The sequence below is a fragment of the Herpailurus yagouaroundi genome, unplaced genomic scaffold (assembly GCF_014898765.1).
Source record: "Herpailurus yagouaroundi ecotype Mexico unplaced genomic scaffold, PumYag 190, whole genome shotgun sequence".
Lineage (NCBI taxonomy): Eukaryota > Metazoa > Chordata > Mammalia > Carnivora > Felidae > Herpailurus > Herpailurus yagouaroundi.
Genome location: NW_024412421.1, coordinates 4,367,606 through 4,391,418, shown reverse-complemented (window position 1 = coordinate 4,391,418; position 23,813 = coordinate 4,367,606). Strand labels below are relative to the sequence as shown.

Genomic DNA, 23,813 nt, shown 5'->3' with positions numbered 1-23,813 from the left:
CAGGGGCGCCTGGGTGGCTCAATGGCTTAAGCGTCCGACTTCGGCTCAGGTCATGATCTCACAGTTCACGTGTTCGAGCCCCACGTTGGGCTCTGTGCTGACCGCTTGCTCAGAGCCTGGAGCCTGCTTCCGATTCTGTGTCTCCCTCTCTCTCTGCCCCTCCCCTGCTCACATCTGTCTCTCTCAAAAATAAACATTAAAAAACATTTGTTTAAATAAAAAAATAAAGATCCATCAGCTCAGAGTAAAAATGCACCTGTTCAGAAGCAGGAACGGGGAGGTCACTTGTGACCTTCAGCAGCCCACAGGTGACCCCACCTGCCACCTCTGGACACTTGTCCCCCGGGGGTCCTCACACCTAAGAAACGGTGTCAGAGCCCACAGAGGCCCAAGATGGGAAAGGGCCTCCACGTCCACAACAGGAGACGACCCTGAGCTTGCGTGTGGTGGCCTCTGTGCACACACAAGGACATGTCTCCAAAATATGTCATCAGGTGAAGAAAGCAACAGGGTGGGGCACGCTACCCTGGGCTTGGCAAGGGCAGATGACCGTCTCTCAGTCTATTTACATGTGCACAGACCTGTCTGTGCAAGGAACTCAAGAATCTCGACCACGCCGGTCCCCTTTAGTGGGGACATGCCAGCTGCACACAGGACGTGAGGGCGACTGTCCACAACACCCCCTTCGTGCCCTCTGAATTTTCAACTCTGTGAATGAATGACATTCAACCAAGATGGGGGAAGGCAGGGCTGCTGGGGAAAATGTCGGACGCCCCGTGAGATCCTGCCCAAAACACGCTCATGCTAAAAACTTCTTCTTTGCTGTTTATGTGAAACTCAAGCTCGCCTAGGAGCCCCGTGGTTGCCTGGCTGAGGCGGCGGCCCGGTGGGACCGTGCCCACCGCTGGCCTGCGGGACCAGGGCTCTGCTTCATCAGCTCACAGGCTCTCTGAGCACCTGCTCCACTGTCGGGAAGCACTCAAGGTGCAGGGACTGCAGCCTGGAGAAGAGGGGCCCCCCTGCCCCAAGGTGGCCCACGTGCAGCTCACGCAGACAGTAAATAAGCAGAGACGACAAACAAATGGGAGCATCTGAGCCCTCAGAGCGAAGAGGGCTGTGGGCAGAGACAGCAGCAGTGGCAAGGGTCCTGGGGTACAAAGAGCCTGGCAGTGGAGGGACAGGGGCTGAAGGGCTCTCAGGAGGGAGGGGCGGGGTGGGTGGAAAAGAGGGTGGGGCCCAGAGCTGTGGGGTACAGGGTGAGGGGCCACACCGTATTCCATGACAGCCCCAGGTACCCGGAAAGAGTTTCCCCAGAAGCTCACTCAGCACCCATGGCCCACATTAGGGGAGGGGACGCTGCTGAGCAGTTCCCATCCCTGAGGAGCAGGATGGCGCCCCTGGGGCCTGGGGAGGCTCACAGGCCGGCCCTCTGCTCCCCCACAGACTGTCGGGCCAGCTCTGAGGACGGCCAAGGCTAGAGAGAGAGGGAGCTGGAAAGAGCCTGTCGGGGCTGACATTCTTGAGCAAGTCCCAAGGATGATTCACCGAGGCCGCCAGACGAGCGGGCCTCCCGTGGCAGGAAAGAAGGCTGTGTGGGCGCAGGGCAGGGCCAGGGCCTACCGGCCTTACGGCAGCCCAGCAGCTACCCCCGCCACGGGGTCCTGAGGAAAGTGGGGTCTCCCCACCCCCCAGCAAGTGACGGCACCAGCCAGTTAGGCGGCCACTGGGGGGCAGAACCCTAGGCTCCTGCCTAGTCCCACTCTCCTGACTCAGCCAAAGCACATTTTAAAAATGTGTCTTTTCAAAATCGAGGAAATTAGTGACAACCCCCCAGAAAATAAAGTAACAGCGACTATCATTTCTGGGACGTTTATGAGGTGCCCCTTTATGGTGAGGGCCTCACTCAGACTAGCTCCTCCTCCTCCTGAGGTAGGCACTGCTGTTATTCCAATGGCACAGACAAGAACACTGAGGCCCAGAGGCACTGGAGCCTAGAATGTACTCCGTGAGGCGGAGCTCACCCCTACCCTGGGCAGGCTGCTACCCCACGTCTCCACAGCCTGGAAGAGAAAAGCACTCTCCCCTCCATGGGGATCTTCCCCCAGGGTGTGGACCCTGCTCCCCTGCACAGCCCCGGCTCCCAGGGTCTCCTGAGCGAGGCCCTCCCGCCCGGCTGCTTCTTCTGAGCCCTCGTACCCGGGGGTCGATGACCAGGTAGGTGTGGATGTTCATCTCCTTCAGGTGGGGGTCCCGCTGCTGCCCGTGCCCGTCCTCCACCTCATACGCCTTGTCCAGGTGGTTCAGCGTGGCCTCTGTGATGTGCACCCGGCTGGGGGAGACACGAGTCAGAGCAGCAGGGCCCAGAGGAGGCTGGCGTCCACCGGGGGGGGGGGGGGGGGGCCCGGGGGGGGGGCGGGCCGCCCCCCCCCCCCCCCGGCCCCCCCCCCCCCGGGGCCGGGCGGGCGGGGGGGGGGGGGGGGGGGGCACCATGGGCGGGGCCGAGCAGGCCAGAGCCCGGACTGGCTCCCCCAACGCGAGGTCACTGCTCCCATCTCTGACCCCACCCTAAGCCCCCAACCCAGAGTTGGCCCACGGCCTCTGACCCCGCCACCGTCCTGCTGCGCCTCACCCAGGGACTCCAGCCGCCTCCATCCTGTTGGCCAGAGACACATCGTGGGACCACACGTCGTACTGCCACTTGCGCAGCCCAATGACACCACACAGCACGTTCCCCGAGTGGATGCCCACACGCATGCTGATGTCCACACCTGTGGCCTCTCGCACCTGCCTGGGCAGAGCAGTCCAGTCACCCCATCCCAGCCAGGGCTGCTGAGGGACCCAGGCGAGCCACTTTCGCCCCGAGCCTCAGTTTCCTCAACTGCAAAGTGGTTCCAGTGCATTCCCTACCACGCGTTGGGAAGCAGGACCCAGTGCCCCGGTTCTGCCCATGGTACCTACTTAATGGCCTCACACATGTCCAGCCCCATCTTCACACAGTTCCGGGCATGGGTGGGCAGGGATACGGGCAGGCCCGACACACAGTAATAGCAGTCGCCCAGGATCTTGATCCGCATACACTCATTGGCCTGCAGGGCAAGGCAAGCAGGGGCCTGGTCGGCAGATGGCTAAGAGCTGGGGTCCACACGTGCCAGGCACCTCCCCATACTCTCCAGAGTGAGCCAGACTCCTTCGTGGCCAGACGCTTCCTCTGGGGTACCAGCCACCAGTAGCCGCTTCTGGGCCTGACAAAAGGACTGGGGATACGGAGGACTCTCCAGAGGGAACCCCTAAGCAAGAATCAGGGGTCAGAGCGGGTATTACCAGGGATGGCCACCCGAGTGCCTCTGGGAGAGGCACTGTCTTTGCTTCATCCGGTCATGCAATGCTGAAATGTCCGTGAGCTCCCTGCCCCACCCAAGGCACTGGAACACACAGGGAGCAAAACAGACAAAACTCCCCACAACGTGGGGCTCACACACTAGCGGCAGTTAGACACTAAACTAGACATCCAGCGGTGAAAGTGCTAAGGAGAAAATGGAGGGCTAAAGGCTGGCTAACCTCCTGGAACACAGGTGTCCTCGGCCTCCAGATCTGGTGCCCGTCCCCTCCCATGCCCAGCCTCAGTGACCAGGTAGGGCACCATCCCTCCCATTCAGTCCCTGTACCAGCCACGCCTTTATGAGCAGTCCCTTTACTAAACCTTCTTCCAATGACCTCATTTGAGTGAGTGCCAGTTGTTTCCTGCTGGGCCCTGGCTGCCAAGGGATGGGAAGACAGTGGCTTTTCTAGAAAGCAGCAGGAACCTTGGAGAGGGCCTGGAGGCCCAGCCTGGAGACTCAGGCTCAGGGCTCCAGCCACCCTCATCTCCACCCCAGACAAGCACAGCGCTGCCCTCTGGAGCTGGGCTGTCCGTCAGAGACTTAGGCGAGCCCACATCCCCCAGGCTGATGCCCCACCCTGACACTTAGAAACCAGGGAAGTTAGGGGCGCCTGGTGGCTCAGTCGGTTGAGCGTCGACTTCAGCTCAGGTCATGATTCACGGTTCGTCAGCCCGCATCCGGCTCTGTGCCGTCAGCTCGGAGCCTGGAGCCTGCCTTGGATTCTGTGTCTCCCTCTCTCTCTGCCCTTCCCCCGCTCGCACTCTCTCTGTCTCTCTCAAAAATAAATAAAACATTAAAAAAAAATTAGACAATAAAAAAGAAACCAACGAAGTTGTGTATGTTGGGGGTGGTGGGGTCCTGAGTCCAGATGTGGTGCAGGTGCCTCTGGGAGGGTCGGCCCTGGCTCTCAGAAAGAGGGTACGGATCTGGAATCTGCTGATAGGACAGAAGTCTGGGACCAGCCCTGCCTAGGAACTAGACACTCCAGCTGGAATGCGTCCCTCTCCCCATCTGTACAAAGGACCTGCCTCCTGCGCCTGCCACAGAAGGAAGGTGGCGTCCAAGAGGACAACAGCAGGTCCCCAGGCTTTGTGGCAAGGAAAGAGCCACCTGTGACTGGAAACCCAGGCTCTTGGCCCACATATGGCCCATCTACTGGGAACTCCCACCTGCTGGTTTAAGAGATGTCATGAAGGAAGGAGGCTCCTGAAGGAAGGCTCCAGACTAGACAGGCTCTGAGTCACTCGGTCCACAATACCCCAAGGGACAGTGCTCCAGGGCACTCCTGGCCAGTAGTGCTCTCCGGTAGTTTAGCCACCCCCCGTGGTGGTCATTCTCTAAGACGGAGGCCACTCCTGGGGGGCCAGTCTCTCCTAGAACAGAGCAGCTCTGACCATGAAAGAGTCCTCCTGCTGCGGGGCCCGAACTCACCTCCCATCAGGGTCCACACCACTGGTTCTCCACACACGGAGTCACCCGGGAGGCTCTTAAAATCTCTCCCAAGTGCGGGCATGGGTGCTAGCATTTTATTTAAGCTTTCAACCTGATTCAGGTGTGCAGCCAGCATAGACAGCCTCGGCCTTCAGTGTTAACACTTGGGTCTCTCCTTAGTGGCCACCACTAAGCCTGTCTTCACCGGAAGCTGGCCCAGCTGCTCCCCAGGCCCCCCAGCTCCCTGCACCCCTCTTCAAAGCACATAGCATACAGGCTGGGAGCAATCTGAGGGCAGGGCCAAGGCCCCCACTTGAGCTCAAGGCTGCCACTCGGCAGGTCTCGGGACCATTCGGTAAATTAACAAGTAACAGTACACACACACACACACACACACACACACACACACACACGATCCCCCGACCCACAAATATCTGTTCCCTGCCCCCTCCCCCAGTCCCAGTGCTGCTCGTGAAGATGAACAGTGATAGCCCAGCCCAGCCCTGCTTAGTCTCCAGACCTCTCCCTGGTCAGCTGTACCTGGGAGACCCTCCTCACCCAATGCCCACCCCCACTCTGGCATCTGCCACATTCCCCAGGGTCCCCGGATCAAGTTCTCCTCATCTCAGCCCTAGGTCCTTGCATGTCTGACCCTGGGGCTTCGTCTCCCTCATCTTCTGTCCACTCACACTGAGCCACACTCACTTCAAGGGCCCCCAGAGGCTTCCTTTTATTCCAACCTTTTGCACACGCTGTTCCCTCTGCCCAGAACCATTGCTTTTCCTCTTCAGGGTCTCTTTTTAGGTTCCTCAAACTCTAATGTGCACACGGTTCACCAGGGATCTTGTCAGAAGGCACCCTGTGGGTGAGGCCCAGCATTTTGCAAAGGCCTCCCAAGCTCCCTGGGGAGGCCTGCTTCTGATGCCCTCATGCGGTGAGATAGAGCCATCTCCTCCTCCAGGCAGCCCTCCTGAGCCCCTGTGCATCCCCCGACGTGTACTGGCAGTCTCCCCCCTGACCTCACACTCTGGGGACAGGATTCTGGCTGCCACCACAGAGCCCTCGGAAGTGTTTGCTCACTGAGTGCTACGATTCAGGCCTCCGCACACCCATGTCAGCACAGCACTGGGCACATGCCACCCGTGGGGACAAGGGCAGCACAAAGGCCCGCGGGCTCACCTTGGCGATCTGGTCGAACTTGCCAAAGAGCTCGTTCAGCATCACCACCAACTCTTTGGGGGAGCAGTCGCTGGCCAGCCGCGTGAAGCCCACGATGTCGGCATAGAGGATGCTGGGGGCAGGGGTGCAGCCGGAGGGTCAGAGCCAGGTCCCTGGAAGCCCCTGAGCACCCGCCAGCCCTGAGCCCAATCACCCCGGCCACTCCTCAGCCTCCGTAGGGACAGGAGAGAAGCTCGGGGCCATAAAGAGGAATTAACGTTCCAGAGGCTTAGTATTAAGGCAAAACACAGCAAGCCCCAGAGTCACAGGGCCATCGAAAACTGTCATCCCCAGGCCCCCATCACTGCAGACCACAGGATGGTGCTCTCACAGGCGCCTCGGAATGCCCTCCTCCCTTCCCACCTTTGCACAGACTTCAGAACCAAGCCTGCTGGTGAGACGAGACTCTGTGCTCCCTCAAGCCAAGCTCCACACCCGACACTCGACATACACACACTACCCTTGTAGGGCTCCCATTCCACAGATGAGCAAACTGAGGCTCTGGTTAAGGCCCGCTTCGAAGCCAGAGCTTCAGTTTGCACCAGATCTCCCAGCTCAAAGTCCATGAGTTCCAGACCAGCTCACAGACAACCTCACTGAGGTTGGTGCATTCAAATAAGATTCTGGAGCCGCTGTGAATCTGCCAAAGACGGCTGTCAGGACCAGGGGACTTCGCCTCTTTTTAGGGGGGCCTGTGCCCCCTTGCGGATCACCTGAAAGGACCCCTCTCTTCCTAAAGGCCCCACTTATGTGCAGAGCTTTACAATTTTAGGGGGCTACTGGATCTCTCCCGACACCAATCTGGTCTGATCCGACCCCCTGGGGAGACAAATGGGGAGACTGAGCTCAGATTCACCTCCCCCAAACCCCCTGTGGGACCCACCTGACGTTCTGGTGCCGCTTGACGTACAGGCTGTGGAAGTTGTTGTCGGGCATGTAGCGGCGGTCCCCGCGCTCCTTGAGCCGCTCGATGATGGCCAGCTTCATGCCCATGGAGATGTGGGCGGGCAGCACCGACAGCAGCAGGTTCTCCTGAGCACCGGTGGAGGACAGGCAGGGGGTCTTGAGGCCCCAGCCTAGGTGACTGGCCTCTGTTTTCTCTATGTTCCTTCCTGCTTTGCCTGGCGCACCCTCCATCTCCGCTGGCCTGTGTCCTGACACCAGCCTCCCATGTCCCCAGCAACCCCCAGGGGCAAAGCTTGCATGGTTGTCCAGTCATGCGGCCCATGCTCACACTGTTCAGTGAGTGTCTGACATCCACCAAGAAAGGACACAGGGCGTGGGGCCTGGGAGACAGCCAGGCAGGGCCGGGGAGGACCGGGCTGTGGCTCTAGGGGGAGGCAGGGTCCACACCTGCTGACGCTTCTTGACGCGCAGTTTACGACGGATCTGGATGCACTTGACAGTGTAGGTGAAGAGGTCTCGGGAGGCGTCCTGCATCTGGTGCTTGTGGAAGGCGCCCGTGAGATTCCCACACAGGAAGATGACAGCGTTGGCCAGCAGCTGAGGGCGGGCGGAGGGCAGGCTCAGCATATGGCTTGGCCTGTGCCCTCAGGCTACCAGCCCCCTCAGCAGGCTGGTGATGGCACCCCAACCCCATTCTCTGACCTTCAACCCACTCAGGCTGGCACCCTTCCCAGACAGGCAGGGAAACTGAGGCCCAGACAGGTGCTGGTCCTCTAGAGTCACTGTGACGATTAGACCAGGTCTCAGGCTGGGGACCCTGAGACCAGGGAAGCAGAAAGGCATCATCTCAGTTCGGCCCAGAGGACAGTCACAGAAGGCATGGCATCCCGATAGGTGCCCAGAGCTCCGGCTTCTGTCTCCCAGAGCTGACACCAGGCCTGGTCAGAGGAAAATACCTCTCCTGGCCACCACTAACTGTGAATGTTTCACTCAATGCAAAGACACAAGACAGGGTGCCCGGGGATATGCTCCCAGCCCTATCAGCATGGGACTCTGCAGGTGACGCTGAGCTACACAGCAGGACTGGAGAAGGAGGGCCAGATCGTCAGGGGCACCACAGGCCAGCAAAAAAAGGCCACAGGGCATGGCCCTGCCCAGGGGGCCGGCTTCCCCAGCCGACTGAGGGAAAGCCTAGCCTGGAGGCCATCTGTCTGCAAAACAGGGTGCTGAGGCCTCAGGACCGACTCGCCCACACAGGACTCCGCCGCCCTCGGGACCAAACCACAGACCCTGCCTCCACCTGCCCCCCTCCTGGGCCCCTGTGCACACCTCACCTGCAGCCCTGCATGGACACTGGGCGTCGTGAAGGCCTCCATCAGAGTCCCGATAACGAGGAGGTGGGAGATGCTGGAGACTGCCCCCGCCACGACGGCCCCCTGCATGCTGAAGGGCAGCAGCGTGTACACCACGAACACAATGAAGAGGAAGAAGGGCACCTGGGGGCAGGGAATCATGAGGCTCAGGGACTGGCCCCGCCGCCCCCGCCCCAGGAAACAGCCCCAGACCGAGCCGACATCAGGGCCCCTGCAGTCTCTATTCTTCTGGGGATGGCCCCCAAAACCCGAATCCTGAGCCCTCTGCCCCCAGGGCGGCCTCTTCCCCTCCCAGTGGTGAGGGACAGAGACAGACTTGCAATAGAACGAGAAAAAGCCAAAGTCTGCTTCTGGGTCAGACCCAGACAACAGTAACCATCACTTCCTATGAGCTGATTTATGATCTGGGGCCGAGGCCAGGGCTCCCCAGGAGTCAGACTCAGGCCCTTGTGGTCGAGGGAATTCCCGCCTGGCACCCACTGCCGGGGCTCTCCCTCCACAGGAATGGTGATTGGCAAAAGGCTGGGGCAGGGTCGGCTCACTGGCCGCCCCCCGCAGATCAGCCCAACCTGGGGATGGCCCGCCTGGGAATGAAATGGCACAGGGGAAAACAGAACAGAGAGCAATTGGGACCCGGCCATCCCGCTGGAGCCCCAGGACTGGCGCCCCCAGCCTTTCCTGGCACACGGGCCCGTTTGTGCCTTTCTGCCTCTCTGAGCTGGAGTTGTGTCATTTCCAACCAAATGAGGGTCTGCCTGCAATGCTCCAGCCGGACATTCACAGGGACACTCTTCCCAGTTCAGCCATCTCTCCAGCTCAGAGAGCTGACAGGGGCCCAAGATCAGCCCAGGGCCCACCCTATGTCACAGGCCCATGACCCATGGCAGGAGGAAGGCCCAAGGCCAGCACACTGAATGCAGGCACGAGTTTCTGGGTGCACAGCTGGGTGGTGGCATCCAGCCCCTGGGGACACCAGGGTCCCCCCACCCTGTTACCTGTGCCCCCATGTGGGTTGTCTTTATCCATGAGTCGAACACCAGCACATAGCCCAGCATCATAAGGCAGACCCAGATGAGCAGCGCCGAGGCCCTGAGCCACCGCCGGACGAGGCACTCAACATAAACCAGCACGTAGAGAACCACAAACACAGCAAGTGTGAAGAAGGTCGTCCCCAGGACAGTCTGGTGTCCAGAGGGGTCCTGGGCAGGGCAAACATACACAGAAATGCCTCAGCTTTCCCCAGTGAGGCACTGCCTCCTCCAGGAAGCCTGCCAGGCTAGCCTGTCCAGGCTGCCCCGAGCAATGTCACCTGTGTTCTCCACACGGGTGACATCTATGCTCCGTCTAAACACCAAGCTCTTCCTTACCTTCAGGCTTTGTGCTGTCTTGGCTAAGGTTGCCTTCACCACCATCCTTCACCAGTCGCTTCCTGTGCAGCCCTGAGATCCTGCACAGCCCAGCCCTGTGATGCTACCACTCCCCAACCCCTCCCTGTCAGGCCTCCTCTGCTTCCAGGGTGCTCTGTGAGGACCTGCGGGGGACAGATAGCACCAGAGTGCAGGAGCAAAGCCGTGGAAAGCCTCCTGGAGGAGGCCACTGCTCCTGTCTGTTACAGAATGAATGGAGGTTAGGAGCAAAGGCTGACCAAAGGCGTCCCAGACAGGGGAAGAGCTGGAGCAAAGAGACAGAAGTGTGACACTGGGAGGTTGTTGACAGGAAAGGAGAGTCACAGCTGGGACAGCACCTGGTTTCCCCCAGAAGCCCCTAAGCTCCACGGGCACAGAGGCTGATCTGGGGGCCAGCATACAGTAGGTATTCAGTAACCATTTGCTGAATGCAGAAACCAATGTCCTGCGGTTTCCAGCCACAGATACAGGCAGCACCGACAGTGCACCCACTGAGTGCTGGCTGCTGTACCCATATCACCCTGATAACACCCTGTAGTCTCTGAAGTTTTCTTCTAGAACTCTGCTGCTGCATACAATGGCTACTAGCCACGTGTGGCTATTCAAGATTAATTTTACACCAGGGGCGCCTGGGTGGCTTGGTCAGTTAAGCATCTAACTTCAGCTCTGGTCATGATCTCAAGGTTTGTGGGTTTGAGCCCTGTGTCTGGCTCCATGCTGACAGTGTGGAGCCTGCTTGGGATGCTTTCTCTCTCCTTCTCTGTTCCTCCCCGACTCATGCTTTCCCCCTCAAAATAGATGAATAAACTTAAAAAACAAAAACAAAAAAAAACTCAGTTCCTCAGGGATACCTGGGTGGCTCAGTTAGTTAAGCATCCAACTCTTAGTTTTGGCTCAGGTCATGATCTCTTGGTTCATGGGATCGAGCCCTGCTTCAGGCTCTGCAGTGCTTGGGATTCTCTCTCTCCCTCCCTCTCTGCCCCTACCGTGCTGATGCTCTCGGAAAGAAGGAAGGAAGGAAGGAAGGAAGGAAGGAAGGAAGGAAGGAAGGAAGGGAGAAAGGGAGAAAGGGAGGGAGAAAGGGAAGGAGGAGGGAAGGAGGAAGGGAGAAATTAATTTACTTTTTTAAAGCTTCTGTTCCTCAGCCACACTAGCCACATCTCAAGAGCAGTGGCCGTGGTGGGGCAAGGCCTAGGTCAGAGATGACAGCAGGGGCGTCTGCCTCAAGACCGGGGTTGAGAAGGACTCTGAGGCCAGAGAAGGAGTGCTGGGAAGAGGGAGTCATGACACGCGAGCTGTCCCAGACCTAGGTCTTCCGTAGAAGTTTGCTTTGGAGAAAAGGAGTGTCGTTTACTTGGCCAAATGAATGTAAGCTCGCAAAGCACCCCAGACTTCAAAATTAAATTAAAATTAAAAGCCTAACTATGCTCCCGAGCACGTCACAGATGCAGAGCTTCAGGCTGAGAGGAGTCCACGACCTGCCGGGAGGCCTCGCAAGCCCAGAGCGGCAGAGCCGGGCCCCGAACCCGCCGCGGGCCGGCCGCCTCACTCACCCCGCAGACGAAGGCGATGACGATGAGGGCGACGCAGGCAGTGACAGCCACCAACAGGAGCGTGAGCAGCAGCGGCCCGTGCTGGCTGGTGAGACGGTACTTCTCGTAGAGCACGTCCTGGTTCGGGCCCTCCTCGCCCTCGTTAAGGAAGTAGCGCCCCTTGGCCGGCATCTTCCCCCCGAGGCCCACCCGCCCGGCAGTGCCCTCAGGAGACCCCACGGCCTGGGGAGCATCTGTCTGCAGACACCTTCCCTGGTGGGCCTAGGCCTCCGGCCTCTCGGAGTCTGGCAGGCGGGGCTGGGCAGGGGCCCCCTCAGCAGGCAGCCGCGTGGGCCACACGGGGCCCGCTCCGCTCCGCGGCCAGGCCGGCTTACAGCACCACTGGCCTCTTCCTCTGCATCCAGGCCGGGCTGACCAGACACACGGGGTCCTCGGCTCTGCGGAGACACAAAGCAGACCCGGGTCTGAGTCATCAACCTAAACCCACACCTAACTCCTAGGTCCCGTTTCAGGCTCTGTGCACAGGGCCGGTTCCCTGTGTTTCCCAGGACTGCAGCAGCCACTAGCCACACGTGACTATTTAGAGTTAACTGGGTTAAAAATGAAATTAAGGGGCGCCTGGGTGGCTCAGTAGCATAAGCTGGTTTCAGCTCAGGTCATGATCTCACAGTTCGTGAGGTCGAGCCCAGCGTCAGGCTCTGTGCTGACAGAGCGGAGCCTGCCTGGGATTCTCTCTCTCCCTCTCTCTGTGCCACTCCCTCCTGCTCTTTCTCTCTCTCTCTCAATTTCTTTAAAATGAAATTCAACGTTCAGTCCAGCCATCACACCAGTCACATTTCAAGTGCTCAAAAGCCACACACGGCTAGTGGCTATTATATCCGGCAGCACAGATAAAGAGCATTTCTATCATCTAGAAACTTCTACTGGACAGCACTGCCCTAACAGTTTGACTTGCACAGGGAGGTGGAGGTCTCTGATCCATCCCAGCGAATTCTGTGTATGGCGTGAGGCAGGGATCAGCCTTCATCCCTTTCTTCTACATGGGCATCTGATGACCCCAGCAGCTTCTGGAGAAGCCACCATTCTCTCCTCAAGAAGTTCAGTGCAGCCACCTTTGTGATAAGTCAGGTGACTGTGCATGCGGGGTCTGTTTGCAGGTCCTTGCCCAAAGACCACACCCACCCAACTACTGGGGCTTTGTAGTGAGTTCTGTGTCTCAGACCCCCACACCCGCTACACCCAGACCCTCCCCCTTGCGTTCATGTTACATTAAGCTTCCACGAAAGACTGCCTTTTTTAAGTACATTTTTTAAGTTTCCACTGACAAGAAGTTGAGAAGTTTGCAAGCTCCACTTCATAGAAAAGGAGCCCAAACCTCAGAGAGGGAGCACAGCGGACACTTTATGGCAAAATTGGGAGCAGATGCCAGGCTTGCAATGCTCAGCCCAGATGGACTCCCTCTTTCCCAGCACCATTCATTCATTTCCTTATTCATTTCTTCCAAAAAGGCAGTTAATTGTGCCTGTGGCCCCCTAGGCCCACTACATACCTCCCGTGTGCCAGGCAAGCTCTCTCTCCCCCTGGAACTCCCAGTCCCCAAAGAGAGAGAGTTACCCAAAAAGGTGCCATCCCTACATGCAGGGGCTGAGGCCTGCGGGCAGCTGCCATATTCCCAGCGGGAACCCTGTGTCACAGGAGCAACACTGGACCAGAAGTCCAGGCTCCCAGCATTCTCCAGGCCTGCCTGAGAGACCGGAAACAGGACAGGGCTGGTGGCAGAGGGCAGGGAGGAGGTAAGATGTGGGAAGGCTCAGGGCAGTCACGAAGGGCACGAATGGCCACTGGCAAAAGCTGTGAAAGAAAGAATCCAGAGCCCCTACAGGTAGGAGAGCAGGGTACCCAGAGTCCCTGCGTCTGAGCAAAGCCCCCTAGTGAGTGCCCACCTGGGATCCGGGAGCCACCTCAGACCCTGGTTGGGCCCACAGCTACCAGAGAGCCCAAAGCGCTTAGGCAAGTTACAAAGCTGATTTCTACACGAAATTCTGATTTATGAATGAGGGCGGCTAATTTAAACACTGGAGCCGTGCCACCCCCTGGTTGACAACCTCTAAATCTAAAGCAACCAGTCTTTATTCCACACGGAGTGTTTCTGGAGTATTAACCACGTATGCCTCGCCCTATGTGGTAGGGTTTACAAAGCAAGATCAGGTCCCCGCCCTGAGAAGCCCCCACTGCAAAGCTCCCCTAAACCAGCTCTTTGCGGTCACAACAGCAGAAACACTGTCAGGCCAGGTGCCCACACCCACATATTCGCTCTCAAGTTCATGACCTGCAAGGGCCAAGGTGGTACAGCCGTTCTACAGACACAGGACGCAGCCCAGAGAGGTCGAGTGGCTTGCCTAAGATCACACAGCTGGAGTTGCTTGCCGGAAGGGCTGGGACTCAAAGCCGGGTCTACCCGCTCCCGAACGAGGGCTCCTGGCCCGACCTTTCTGTCTCGCTGAACTGAGCCCTGTGAGCAAGGGCAGCTCCCGGGAACTGAACCACAAGTGCACACACTGCCCATCTCTCTGGCCTGGCACCAAACTCCAGTGCCTCAGGACTGGACTGACGGGCTGAGAAACCCCAACCACCACGGGGCCAGGGCAACGACTCCCTGCAGCTGCTCTAAACCCCAGGCAAAGCCCTCAGACCAGAGCTGTGGGCGGCCAGGACACGCATGCACACGCACGCGCGCACACACACACACACACACAGCACCTTTCACCCCCCCACTACTGACCTGCCTATCCAGGCACACGAAGCCCAGCTGAGGCAGGGGTGAAGAGAGAGGAGCAGTTGGAGGGTTCCCCGGGGGAAGGGGGGGAACCCTCGCCTGGTAAACACCGCTCTTGGGGATCTAATTAGGCCACTTCCTGGGCAATGGCAGGCGGGCAAGGGCGTGGACAATAGCCCTGGACACAGGGACTTCGGCCCATCCAGGGACCGGGTCCCACTCCTGGAAGAGCAAAGCAGGGCAGGGCTGGGAGGAATGACCGTGTTTATCGCTCCTGGTCAGAGGCCTGGGAGCCCATGGCGGCATCTCCAAAGGCCAGCGGCTCCCTAGAAGCAACCCCCCCAAAGCTGGACACAGAGGCCCCCCCTACCAGGGAAGGCTTCAAGGCCTTTCTGCCCATTCACCAGTTCTTCTGCTGGTCACTGACAGCTGGCAACTAGGAGGGCCCCACAGAGGCCCTGAATGAAGGAACTCCTTTGCCAAGCCTCCAACAAATGACCCTTGGCTCACCCACCTCAGTGACGGGGAGCTCGTCGCCTCTCGGGCGGTCTCCTCCAGAAGTGAGCACTCCTTCTGGCTGAGGCCAAGTGAAGCCGACCCCCGTCGCTCCCTCACCCCCACCCCAGTGATTCTGTCCCAAGTCCAAAGACACCAACAGCAGAGACACACATATGGGACAGTCGAGGCCCCTTTACCTGGAGGAAGCAGAGCCCAGGGGTCAGACCTCACGATCACCCTGGTAGGGGGAATAGGGCAAGCAGCCCATTTTACAGTGGAGGGGACCCCCAAGGTCCAGTTGGGAGGGGACATTATTTCTTCTGCTGCTGGGATTGTCTCTCCCACTTCAGTCCCTTGGCTCAGGGGCCACGTCAGCCAGGCTGGCTCATCATCATCGTCCCTCTCAAGCCCCAGTGACTGGTTTAGGGACAGTCATGTGACCACAACCCTCTGAGAACCCTCTTTGGGACTTTTGCTGACCCACCGAAAAGAGATACTCTCTTTTGCTGGTGGCCTACAGCTGCTGGTGGCCACTGGAAATCACCACGGGAGACGGCCCAGTGAGAATGAAGCCAACACAGAAAACTGGAGAGAGACAGAGACTTGAAAATACCCCCCGAGCCCCTGGATCCAGCTGTGCCTGAAGTTCAAACAGCCTCCAGATATTTCAATCACACGGGACAATCATGCCTTTTTCAGATAAAGCCAGTTTGTGCTTCTGTCACTTGCAACCAAGAGGCCTTCTGCCCCAGTTTACTGTATCTGGGGAACCCTCATGGCCTCCTGATGGGTCCAGGGTCAGGGGGCAGAGTCCCACGCAGCTCAGGGGCAAGAGCAGGTGCCCGCAGATACGACTGGCCCCAGCTAGGCCTCCTGGAAGGGGGCTGGGCCAAGGAGGGGAACTTCCCTTGCCCATACCTCTGTCACCACATCCCGGACTCCACAGCCCAGAGCCAGCCAGGCTGCACGGGACGCGGTCCAGCAGGAAGCTGGGGCAATGGGCCTCCCCACATCTTCTCCAGTGGCCTCCAGAGTCTCCCTTCTGTGGGATGAATTAGGGAGCCCCGGGGCATACTTACATAGAAATGGATACCAAAGGAATCAACCTCACTCCCCCAGAGCACTCCTGTTGGGCCCTGCGCTTCCCACAGCCCTGTGCCCCATGAGAGAGGGGGGCGGGCAATGCCATCAACAAAATCCACCATGTACTTACTGCGTGCCCAGCGCTGTGGGCTCGAACTCCGCACACCCGCCCCGCAGGGCAGTATGACTACTGCTTCCATTTTATGAATGGGGGAACACAGAGAGGTTCAGTCATTCTCCTGAGGTCACACAGCTAGTAAAAGAGAGCTGGGACTTGAATACAGGCCACCTAGGCTCACCTCTCATCCTGCCCGACACTCTCACGGTGCTGACATCCCCAGAGCCCATAACCTCTCAAAATGCTAACCCCTTCCTGCCCTCCCCTCCCAAAGCCTAGGACCGAGGGTGGGAGGAGGCAAAGTGTACTCCGTCAAGGTTCCTCCATCCGCCTTGAAGGAGTAAAGTCAGAAAGCCACGTCAGGAGGCCTCCTCTAAGCCAGCAAGATCCAGGAGCACCTCTTCCTACAGGAAGCCCTCCAAGCTACCCACACACACCTTCTCCTCCTTTTCCTACAACTGAGGCAGGGCTGTGGTCTCCTTGCCAAATACTGACTGGGGGCTCCAGGTTCCTCAGCCAGAAGAACCGCCAGAAATAGGGAGGCTGGGACTTCAAATTATGAGTACAAGACCGGGCCCTTTGGGGTGCTCAGGATATCCTTCCCCAGCAGAACTGGCTGATCCCGCAGCACCCTCCGTGCTACCACACCCCTCGGGGAGTTCTAGCCCACCCCCAGCTTTCACAGACACAGACAGGGCACCCACTTCCTCACCCAAGCCGCACTGGCAGGAATCCCGGCCTGGCTTCCTCTGGCCCAGCCCAGCAGGCCTCGGAGCTGCACAGGGCCTGGGGCCCCGGTGGCCTCAAAAGGAGGAAGTGGGGGCTTTGGGGTGTGCGGGAGGGGCAGGCAGGCGTGAGGAGAGGCCCCACCTCGGCCCCTTGGGCTCAGTCCCTGCACCCAATCCAGCCTGGGGTCCATGATGCTGCAGCCCAGAACCCACAGACACAGCCTTAGCCTCCTCGGCTAGCCCAGCACTCAGCTTGCTCCACGGGCTGTGTCACAAGCAGATTTTTATTTGCTGGGGGCGGGGGGTGGGAGGGGGGGTCTCATGTTAGGGCATCTCCCTCAGGAGACCCAGAGTTTTGTGAAGGGGACCCAGAGGGGCTCTGCCTGGCAAAGTCCCGGCATAAAGGGGCACCACCCAAGAAACCTCATGGGACCGAGGGATTTCAGCCTGACTGCCATGCACGCCCTCCCCTCCACCAACACCAGAGCCGAGCAGCCCTCGGGCCTCACCCCCTCCACACCTTTGCTCACGCAGGGCCTGACCTCTCTCCCCACGCAGGTCTCTCCCAGGCCTTCCCAGAGTCCTGCCAACGGTCCCGTCTGTCAGACATCCCAGCACCTGCCTCACCAAGGTGAGGCAGGGTCTGTCGTGGTAGGATCTGTGTCTGCGTCCTGCAGCTGGGCCCTGGTCATTGCACGTAGACCAGACGGAAGGACGGACAGATGGATCGATGGACCCACGGATGAACCAACCGGCTGGAATCTTGAACCAGGCAGAAAAGGCAGGGGAAAGCAAACAGGGCAGCTTTGGAAGAAGGAGGGAGAGCCCATCAGGGCAGAAGGAGGTGAGGGGCACCTGGGTGGCTCAGTCGGTTCAGTGTCCACCTTCAGCTCAGGGCATGATCTCACGGTTCACGAGTTTGAGCCCCTCATCAGGCTCTGTACTGACAGCTCGGAGCCTGGAGCCTGCTTCGGATTCTGTCTTCGGATTCTGTGTCTCCCTCTCTCTCTGCCCCTCTCCCACTTGCACTTGGTGTCTCTCTCTCTCTCCCTCTCTCTCTCTCAAAAATAAACATGAAAAAAATAAAAATAAAATAGAAGGAGGTGAGAACATGAAGGAAGTGTGTCCCTGAGAATGGGAAGCGCTGGTGGAGGAAGCACAGGTTCAAAGCCCAGCTCTGCTCCCATGGCCATACGTTCCAGTCGCTCACACTCTGAGCCTCAGTCCTCCTCGTCGGTAAACTCGGGTGCTGATACCCAAGTCGTGGGGAAAAGTGAGGTGCAGGTCATGATGGCCAACAGGCTGTTTGCGAGGACAAAGTAGCAAATGAGCCCAGGAAGAAGGCTGTTTCCAGAGCTGAGGAAGCCCATGGAGTCCAAATAGAAGAGACAGAGGCATGAAGCAGGCAGGGTCCCCCCACGAACCTTCTAGTTCATCTTGCCACCTCCTGGTGACAGCCTACAAGGCCACGAAGCAGGGGCAAAAGCCAAAGTGCCCAGTGATGCGAGCCCTCCAGCCAGCCCTGCTCCCCATCACGCTTCCCCAGGACCCCCAGGCTGACTTTACACTAGCTCCCATGGTCCACGGGCTACCCATCAGTCTCGGATCCAGAAAGTCCAGCTCTGCCACCAACCTGCTCTGTAACCCTGGGCAAGCCCCTTGCCCCATCTGGGCCTCGGTTTTCCTTCTTGCAAAGGAATGGTTCTGTCAGACCTCTGAGACCCGGAGCTGGGCTGGGCTGGGCGTGGAGTCTGAATCATAAAACGACAACAAGCCTAAGGGGACAGCCTGGGTGTTGTCACCTGGCCCCAGAGGGCTTATTCTAGGGGTGGGGTAGGGATTATTCTTTGTACCTGAAATCCTCCCTGCCACTTCTCCTGTGGATTAAGTCTCAGCATAGTCAGTGTCTCCTTTAAAATACAAATGCCTCATTCACCCCTTACCTCCCAGGCTCCAGCTGGCAGGGATAAGAAATGAATTTTGCTATCTCCTATGCCGATTCGAATGATGGTTAGTAACTGCCTGGGGAAAAATCGTCCATTCATTCATTCATTCATTCATTCATTCATTCGTTTATTCATTCACCTTGAGAGAGATCCATGCATTCATTCTTTTAATGGACGTATACTAGCACCTTCTATGTGCCTGGCACCAGGCCAGATGCCAAGAGGAAACTATGCTCCAGGCACAAGTTCCCCGAAGGCAGAGACCTCAATGCCAGCCTCTCCCAGGTATCTGTACAGAGTGGGGGTCCATGCAACAGTGCTTATTAACTAATGGATCAACCAAGGATTGCCGGAAAGGACATTTTCCCTGGCTCTGGCCTGAAATCCCACCGTCAGTGATTCATTCCTAAAGTTAAGCACTGCCCTCACGAAGCTCCCTCCTTAAAATGAACACACTTTGGGGGCACCTGGGTGGCTCAGTCGTTCAACTCTTGGTTTTGGCTCAGGTCATCATCTTAGGGTTCATGAGTTCGAGCCCCACATCGGGCTCTGCGATGACCGTGCAGAGCCTACTTGGAATTCTCTCTCTCTCTCTCTCTCTCTCTCTCTCTCTCTCTCTCTCTCAGAATAAACTTAAAACATTTTTTAATAAATAAAATAAAATAAAATGAACACACTTTCAGGCCCCCATTCAACACATTTCTGACCTCTTTCCCCTTGATAAGGAAGGACAGAAAGGGCTAGTCTACAGGCACCTTACCAGGTGCCAGTCCTGCCCAGGCTGGCAGGACAGAGGTCTAGCCACTGACTTCACACTTTGCCCAGGGCCCCACCCAGACAGCCAGTGGTGAGGAGGCATGAACGGGGATGGGAGATAGGGGACGGGATCCCTTTCACAAAGCCATAGATATACCCCAGAGTAACCACTGAACTGGAGTGAGCAAGAAGGATGTAACTACCCTGCCAGTATCCTGTTGAAAGAGACAGCAGAGCTCAGAGGAGAGAGAACAAGCTGGAGTCATAATTTATACCAAGATGATTTCCAAAGAGAGCACGAAACCATGAAAGAATGTTCATACAATGCTGTAGTGGGTCAGTCCTTTCTGACCTGACACAGAAAAGACTAATCAACTCCCATTACATTTAAAAAAAACTACTCCAGGGGTGCCTGGCTGGCTCAGTCAGACCAGCATGCCACTCTTGATCTCAGGGTTGCAGGTTTGAGCCCACTCTGGGCATAGAGCTTACTTAAAAACAAATAAGTAAATAAACTTATTAAAAATCTACTAAATTAGGGGTGCCTGGGTGGCTCGGTCGGTCAAGCATCTGGCTTCAGCTCAGCTCATGATCTCACTGTTCCCAAATTCAAGCCCTGCATCAGGCTCTGTGCTCACAGCTCAGAGCCTGGAGCCTGTTTCAGATTCTGTGTCTCCCTCTCTCTCTTTCCCTCCCCTGCTCACACTCTATCTCTCTCTCTTAAGCTATTAATAGCAAAATCAAAAGATAAATGAGAAATTGGGGAAATATTTACAACTCTTATCATAAGGAGCTAACCTCTCTCATATGTAAAAAGTTCCCACAGATCAAAAAAAAAAAAGACCAATCATCCAATTAAAAAAAAAAAAATGGGAGAAGGGTATGGATAGAAAGTGCACAGAAAGGCAATACAAATGGCTGTTAAACATTTAGGAAGAAGCTAACCTCACCCGTAATAAAAAAAAAAACAAAAAACCACAAATTAAAACTACTATGGAAAATCATTTTTACCTATCCAATTGGCAAAGATCAAAGCATTTATATGCAACACAACAGGCAGTCACACAGCCTTGGCAGGAGTGATTCAGCATAACCCCCAGGGGTGGGGCTGGCGATTTAGTCGTATGTAACAAAATCACTCCTGCACACACAAACCTTTGATGTAGCAAAAGTCCTTCAAGTAATTTACCTTACAAACACTTTCACAGATGTAAAATGACACATGTGCAAGATTATTGTTGTAGCATTACAATAACAAAAGAAGATGGTGTGTCTGCCAGTTAGGAGATAGTGAAATAAATCACAACGCACCCTTCCTATGGAATACTACGCAGCCGTCAAAAGGGTGCAGTGGTGTGAACTGAGCTGTCCCAGGGTGTTCTGTGAAAAATCCACATGGCAACAGCAGTGTCTGGAATGGGTAATGCCTAAACCAGGATACAGGATAACCAAAACTGATGCTTTGGTGGAATGAGTGAACCTTCAGTTTGTTTCTATTGTCATAATGCAGCTTGTGCAATTAAAAGGAAGTTCTTGGGGAGCGCGTGGGTCAGTCAGGCATCCGACTTTGGCTCAGGTCATGACCTCATGGTTCGTGAGTTCGAGCCCCACATCAGGTTCTCTGCTGTCAATGTAGAGCCCACTTTGGATCCTCTGTGTCCCTCTCTCTGGCCCTCCCCTCACTCTCTTTCTGTTTCTCAAAAATAAATATTAAAAACAAACAAACAAACAAAAACAGAAGTTCTTGGGGTGCCTGGGTGGCTCAGTTGGTTAAGCATCTGACTCTTGGTTTCAGCTCAGGTCACGATCTCACAGATCGTGGGTTCAAGCCCCACGTTGGGGTCTCCACAGACAGTGAAGAGCCTGCCTGGGATTCTTTCTGTCTTCCTCTCTCTCTGCCCTTTCCCTGCCCACACGCTCGCTCACTCTCTCTAAAATAAACAAACATTTTTTAAAAGTTCTTAATACAAGATGCAAGATCTACTGTATACATAGTGCCTATAGCCAACAATACTATATTGTACGCTTCAAATTTTTCCATGAGGGCAGACCTTACGTTGAGGGTTCTTATCACACTACTGCGATTATTACTACTAGGAGTAATAATAACAATAATAATAATAAAGGGGGCAAAAAGAAACTTTCGGGAGTGAGGAATACGTTTACGACATAGATTGCCATGATGGTGTCAGAGGGGAATACTTATCTTCAGCTTATCGGCTGCATATATTAAATATGCACAGCTTTTTCTATGTCAATCATACCTCAATAAAGTGGTTTTAAAAATAAACTAAACACGTGAGGCACCTGGCTGGCTCGGTTGGAAGAGTGTGCAACTCTTGATCTTGGGGTTGTGAGTTCAAGCCCCACGTTGGGTGTAGAGACTACTAAAAACACAAATAAATAAACTTAAAAAAATAAACTAAAAAATAAAGACTCTATTAGAAAAATTCAAGGGCAACAGAAGGTGACTGATAATTAAAGGGACGCATATACAAACATGGAAAGACATGTTCCTGGCATCTTTATTGGCGTGGGGGTGTGTGGATCTACATATATAAGTATGTATGCAAATACATAAAAAAATAGAACCTGTTTACCGGGCGCCTGGGTGGCTCAGTCGATTTCGGCTCAGGTCACAATCTCACTGCTCAACACAGAGCCTACCTGGGATTCTCTCTCTCCCTCTCCCTCTCTGCCCCTCCTCGCTCTGTCTCTCAAAATAAATAAACTTAAATAGAACTTGTTTTAAAAAAAATAAAGGAAGGAAGGCAGACAGACAGACAGACAGACATCCGTCTCAGGCCCATCAAGTGTCATTTGCACACCCCGGAGAGTTACTTCTCATCTCTGTGCCTCAGTTTCCTCATTTGAAAAAAGCAAGACTAAGTTCTGACCCTGCAGGGCTTTGAGAGGATTCAATGGGGTAAGGCACGCAGGGTGTCGAGGCTCCACCCGACACAAAGTACCCAAGTCGAGATAACAAGTATTACCAAGTTGGCAGAAAGGGCTGTGGGGTCTGGGAGGCAGGGAGCGGGGCACCTGCCCCTTCCCCTCCCCGATGACCCAGTCGTGAGCTCCGGCCCCCTACTCTGCCCTGGGAGTGGCCTAGCCTAAAAGTGGTCAGCACCTAAAAATTGCTACCTGGGGCCCTGAGCAGTGACAGGGGCTGACGCCCCCGTGGGGTGCCTGGCGGGGCCTGGACAGAGAGGCCGTCCAGCCCCCCAACCTGGGCCCTAGGGGAGGTGGACAGTGTCAGAGAGAACTGCCATCTGGCATCCCAGGCAGCATGGGGACCCCACCCCAAGCCTTGCAGGCCTGCTTCAAGGAGAGAAAGCAGAACACCTGCCCTCAGGACAGGCTCTGCAACCTCTGAACCCAACTAGAGAGACTCCCAGCGGCCTCTGGCCTCCCTCGTCTGAGAACCTCCACCTCAGTGAGCGCCTGTCAGGAACAGGCAGGGGCAAGGCCCACGCAGCCCATCCCCCCGCAGCCCATCCCCCCCCCCCCCCCCCCCCCCGGGGGTGGGGGTGTGGGTGGAGCTGCTCTCTGTTTCCAGCTGGGGGCGGACTCTGGAATCCTAACCTACTTGTTCAAAGCCCCCTGGCTGAAAAGCAGGAGAGCTGGAATTCAAACCCAGACCTGCCCTACTCCAAGGCTCCAGCTCTTTCTTAACCCTCCGTCTACATTTCCTGAGGCGTGCTGCCCACCAGCAGAGCCACGAAGAGCTACACACACATGGCCAGCCCCACCCACACTGGACTCTGGTCACAGGCAGTGAAGGGCTTGACGTTCTCCTCCTCCTCCTTTAAAGAGTCCCTGTATACATTAGCAATTAAAGGCTCTGAGAAGTCCTGCAGAAAAGAAACCTGCTGAGTTAAACACAGCTAAACATTCCCCGGTCTGTTTGGTTCAAGGGACTCTTTTTTGCATTAATTTCCAATGAACTCCTTTTGGGAAATGCTGACTGTGGAGTCTCGAAGATAGCTCAGAGCTCCCCACTGGGCAGCTGTGTCCCAGAGAGCCAACTATCTTCCCCTCTCCTGACAGCCTGGGGAGCTCCCTCTGGCTGGGGGCCCCGCTCTCCCACCTCTACCCGACCCTAGGTTGGGCTGGATGGACACACAAGGGAAGGACAAGCCAGTGCAACTGCTTGTGGGCCAGGGGACCAGCCATAAGCTTGGCCTCTGGGGTAGGGGTGAAGGGAAGATGGGAAGAAGGCCTGGATGCACAGTAGCCTCCCTCAGGCAGTTTTAAGTTGGGGAGCAATCTGCCCTGCGGAATCGAGAAAGCAAGAAAGTGCTCTAAACACCAACCAGGAAAAGACCCTCCTGCGTCTCTTGGCTACACTTCCTGCCTCTCTCAGGCAATGCAGGAAAGTAGCCCACCTGCCAGAGACAAAGCAGTGCAGGGGACAGAGCCCTGGGCCGAATGTCAGGAGACCCAAGCTAGAGTGGGAGCCTTTACCCACTCTGGTCCGGTCCCACTCAGACTAGCAAGCTGGCCACAGAGAGGTCAGTGGGAAAACCAGACAGTAAGACATCCTTGCCCAGAACTCAGCAGGCCATGCTGGAGGGGCCATGGCCTCCCCCAGCCATCCATGGAGCCCAACAAGACATCACTATCTAGTTTGGGCCCCCG

At 56.5% G+C, this 23,813-nt stretch overlaps 1 protein-coding gene across 6 annotated transcripts in view; it reads right to left on the bottom strand.

The window, feature by feature from the left end:
- The window catches only part of ADCY7 (adenylate cyclase 7), a 57,648-nt gene that overhangs the window by 14,213 nt on the left and 19,622 nt on the right, over window positions 1-23,813 (bottom strand). For 5 of the 6 annotated variants that reach the window (XM_040497989.1, XM_040497988.1, XM_040497985.1 and 2 more), the window contains exons 2-10: window positions 11,268-11,704; window positions 9,304-9,507; window positions 8,270-8,431; window positions 7,383-7,532; window positions 6,913-7,061; window positions 5,991-6,102; window positions 2,959-3,086; window positions 2,630-2,788; window positions 2,197-2,329 (exon numbers count right to left, since the gene is read on the bottom strand). In XM_040497989.1, the coding sequence (XP_040353923.1) occupies window positions 2,197-2,329; window positions 2,630-2,788; window positions 2,959-3,086; window positions 5,991-6,102; window positions 6,913-7,061; window positions 7,383-7,532; window positions 8,270-8,431; window positions 9,304-9,507; window positions 11,268-11,438 (1,368 nt within the window). In that variant the 5' untranslated portion in view covers window positions 11,439-11,704. Of the gene's footprint in view, window positions 1-2,196; window positions 2,330-2,629; window positions 2,789-2,958; window positions 3,087-5,990; window positions 6,103-6,912; window positions 7,062-7,382; window positions 7,533-8,264; window positions 8,432-9,303; window positions 9,508-11,267; window positions 11,705-23,813 lie in introns of those variants that run through there. The other variant, XM_040497991.1, reaches the window with a different exon arrangement.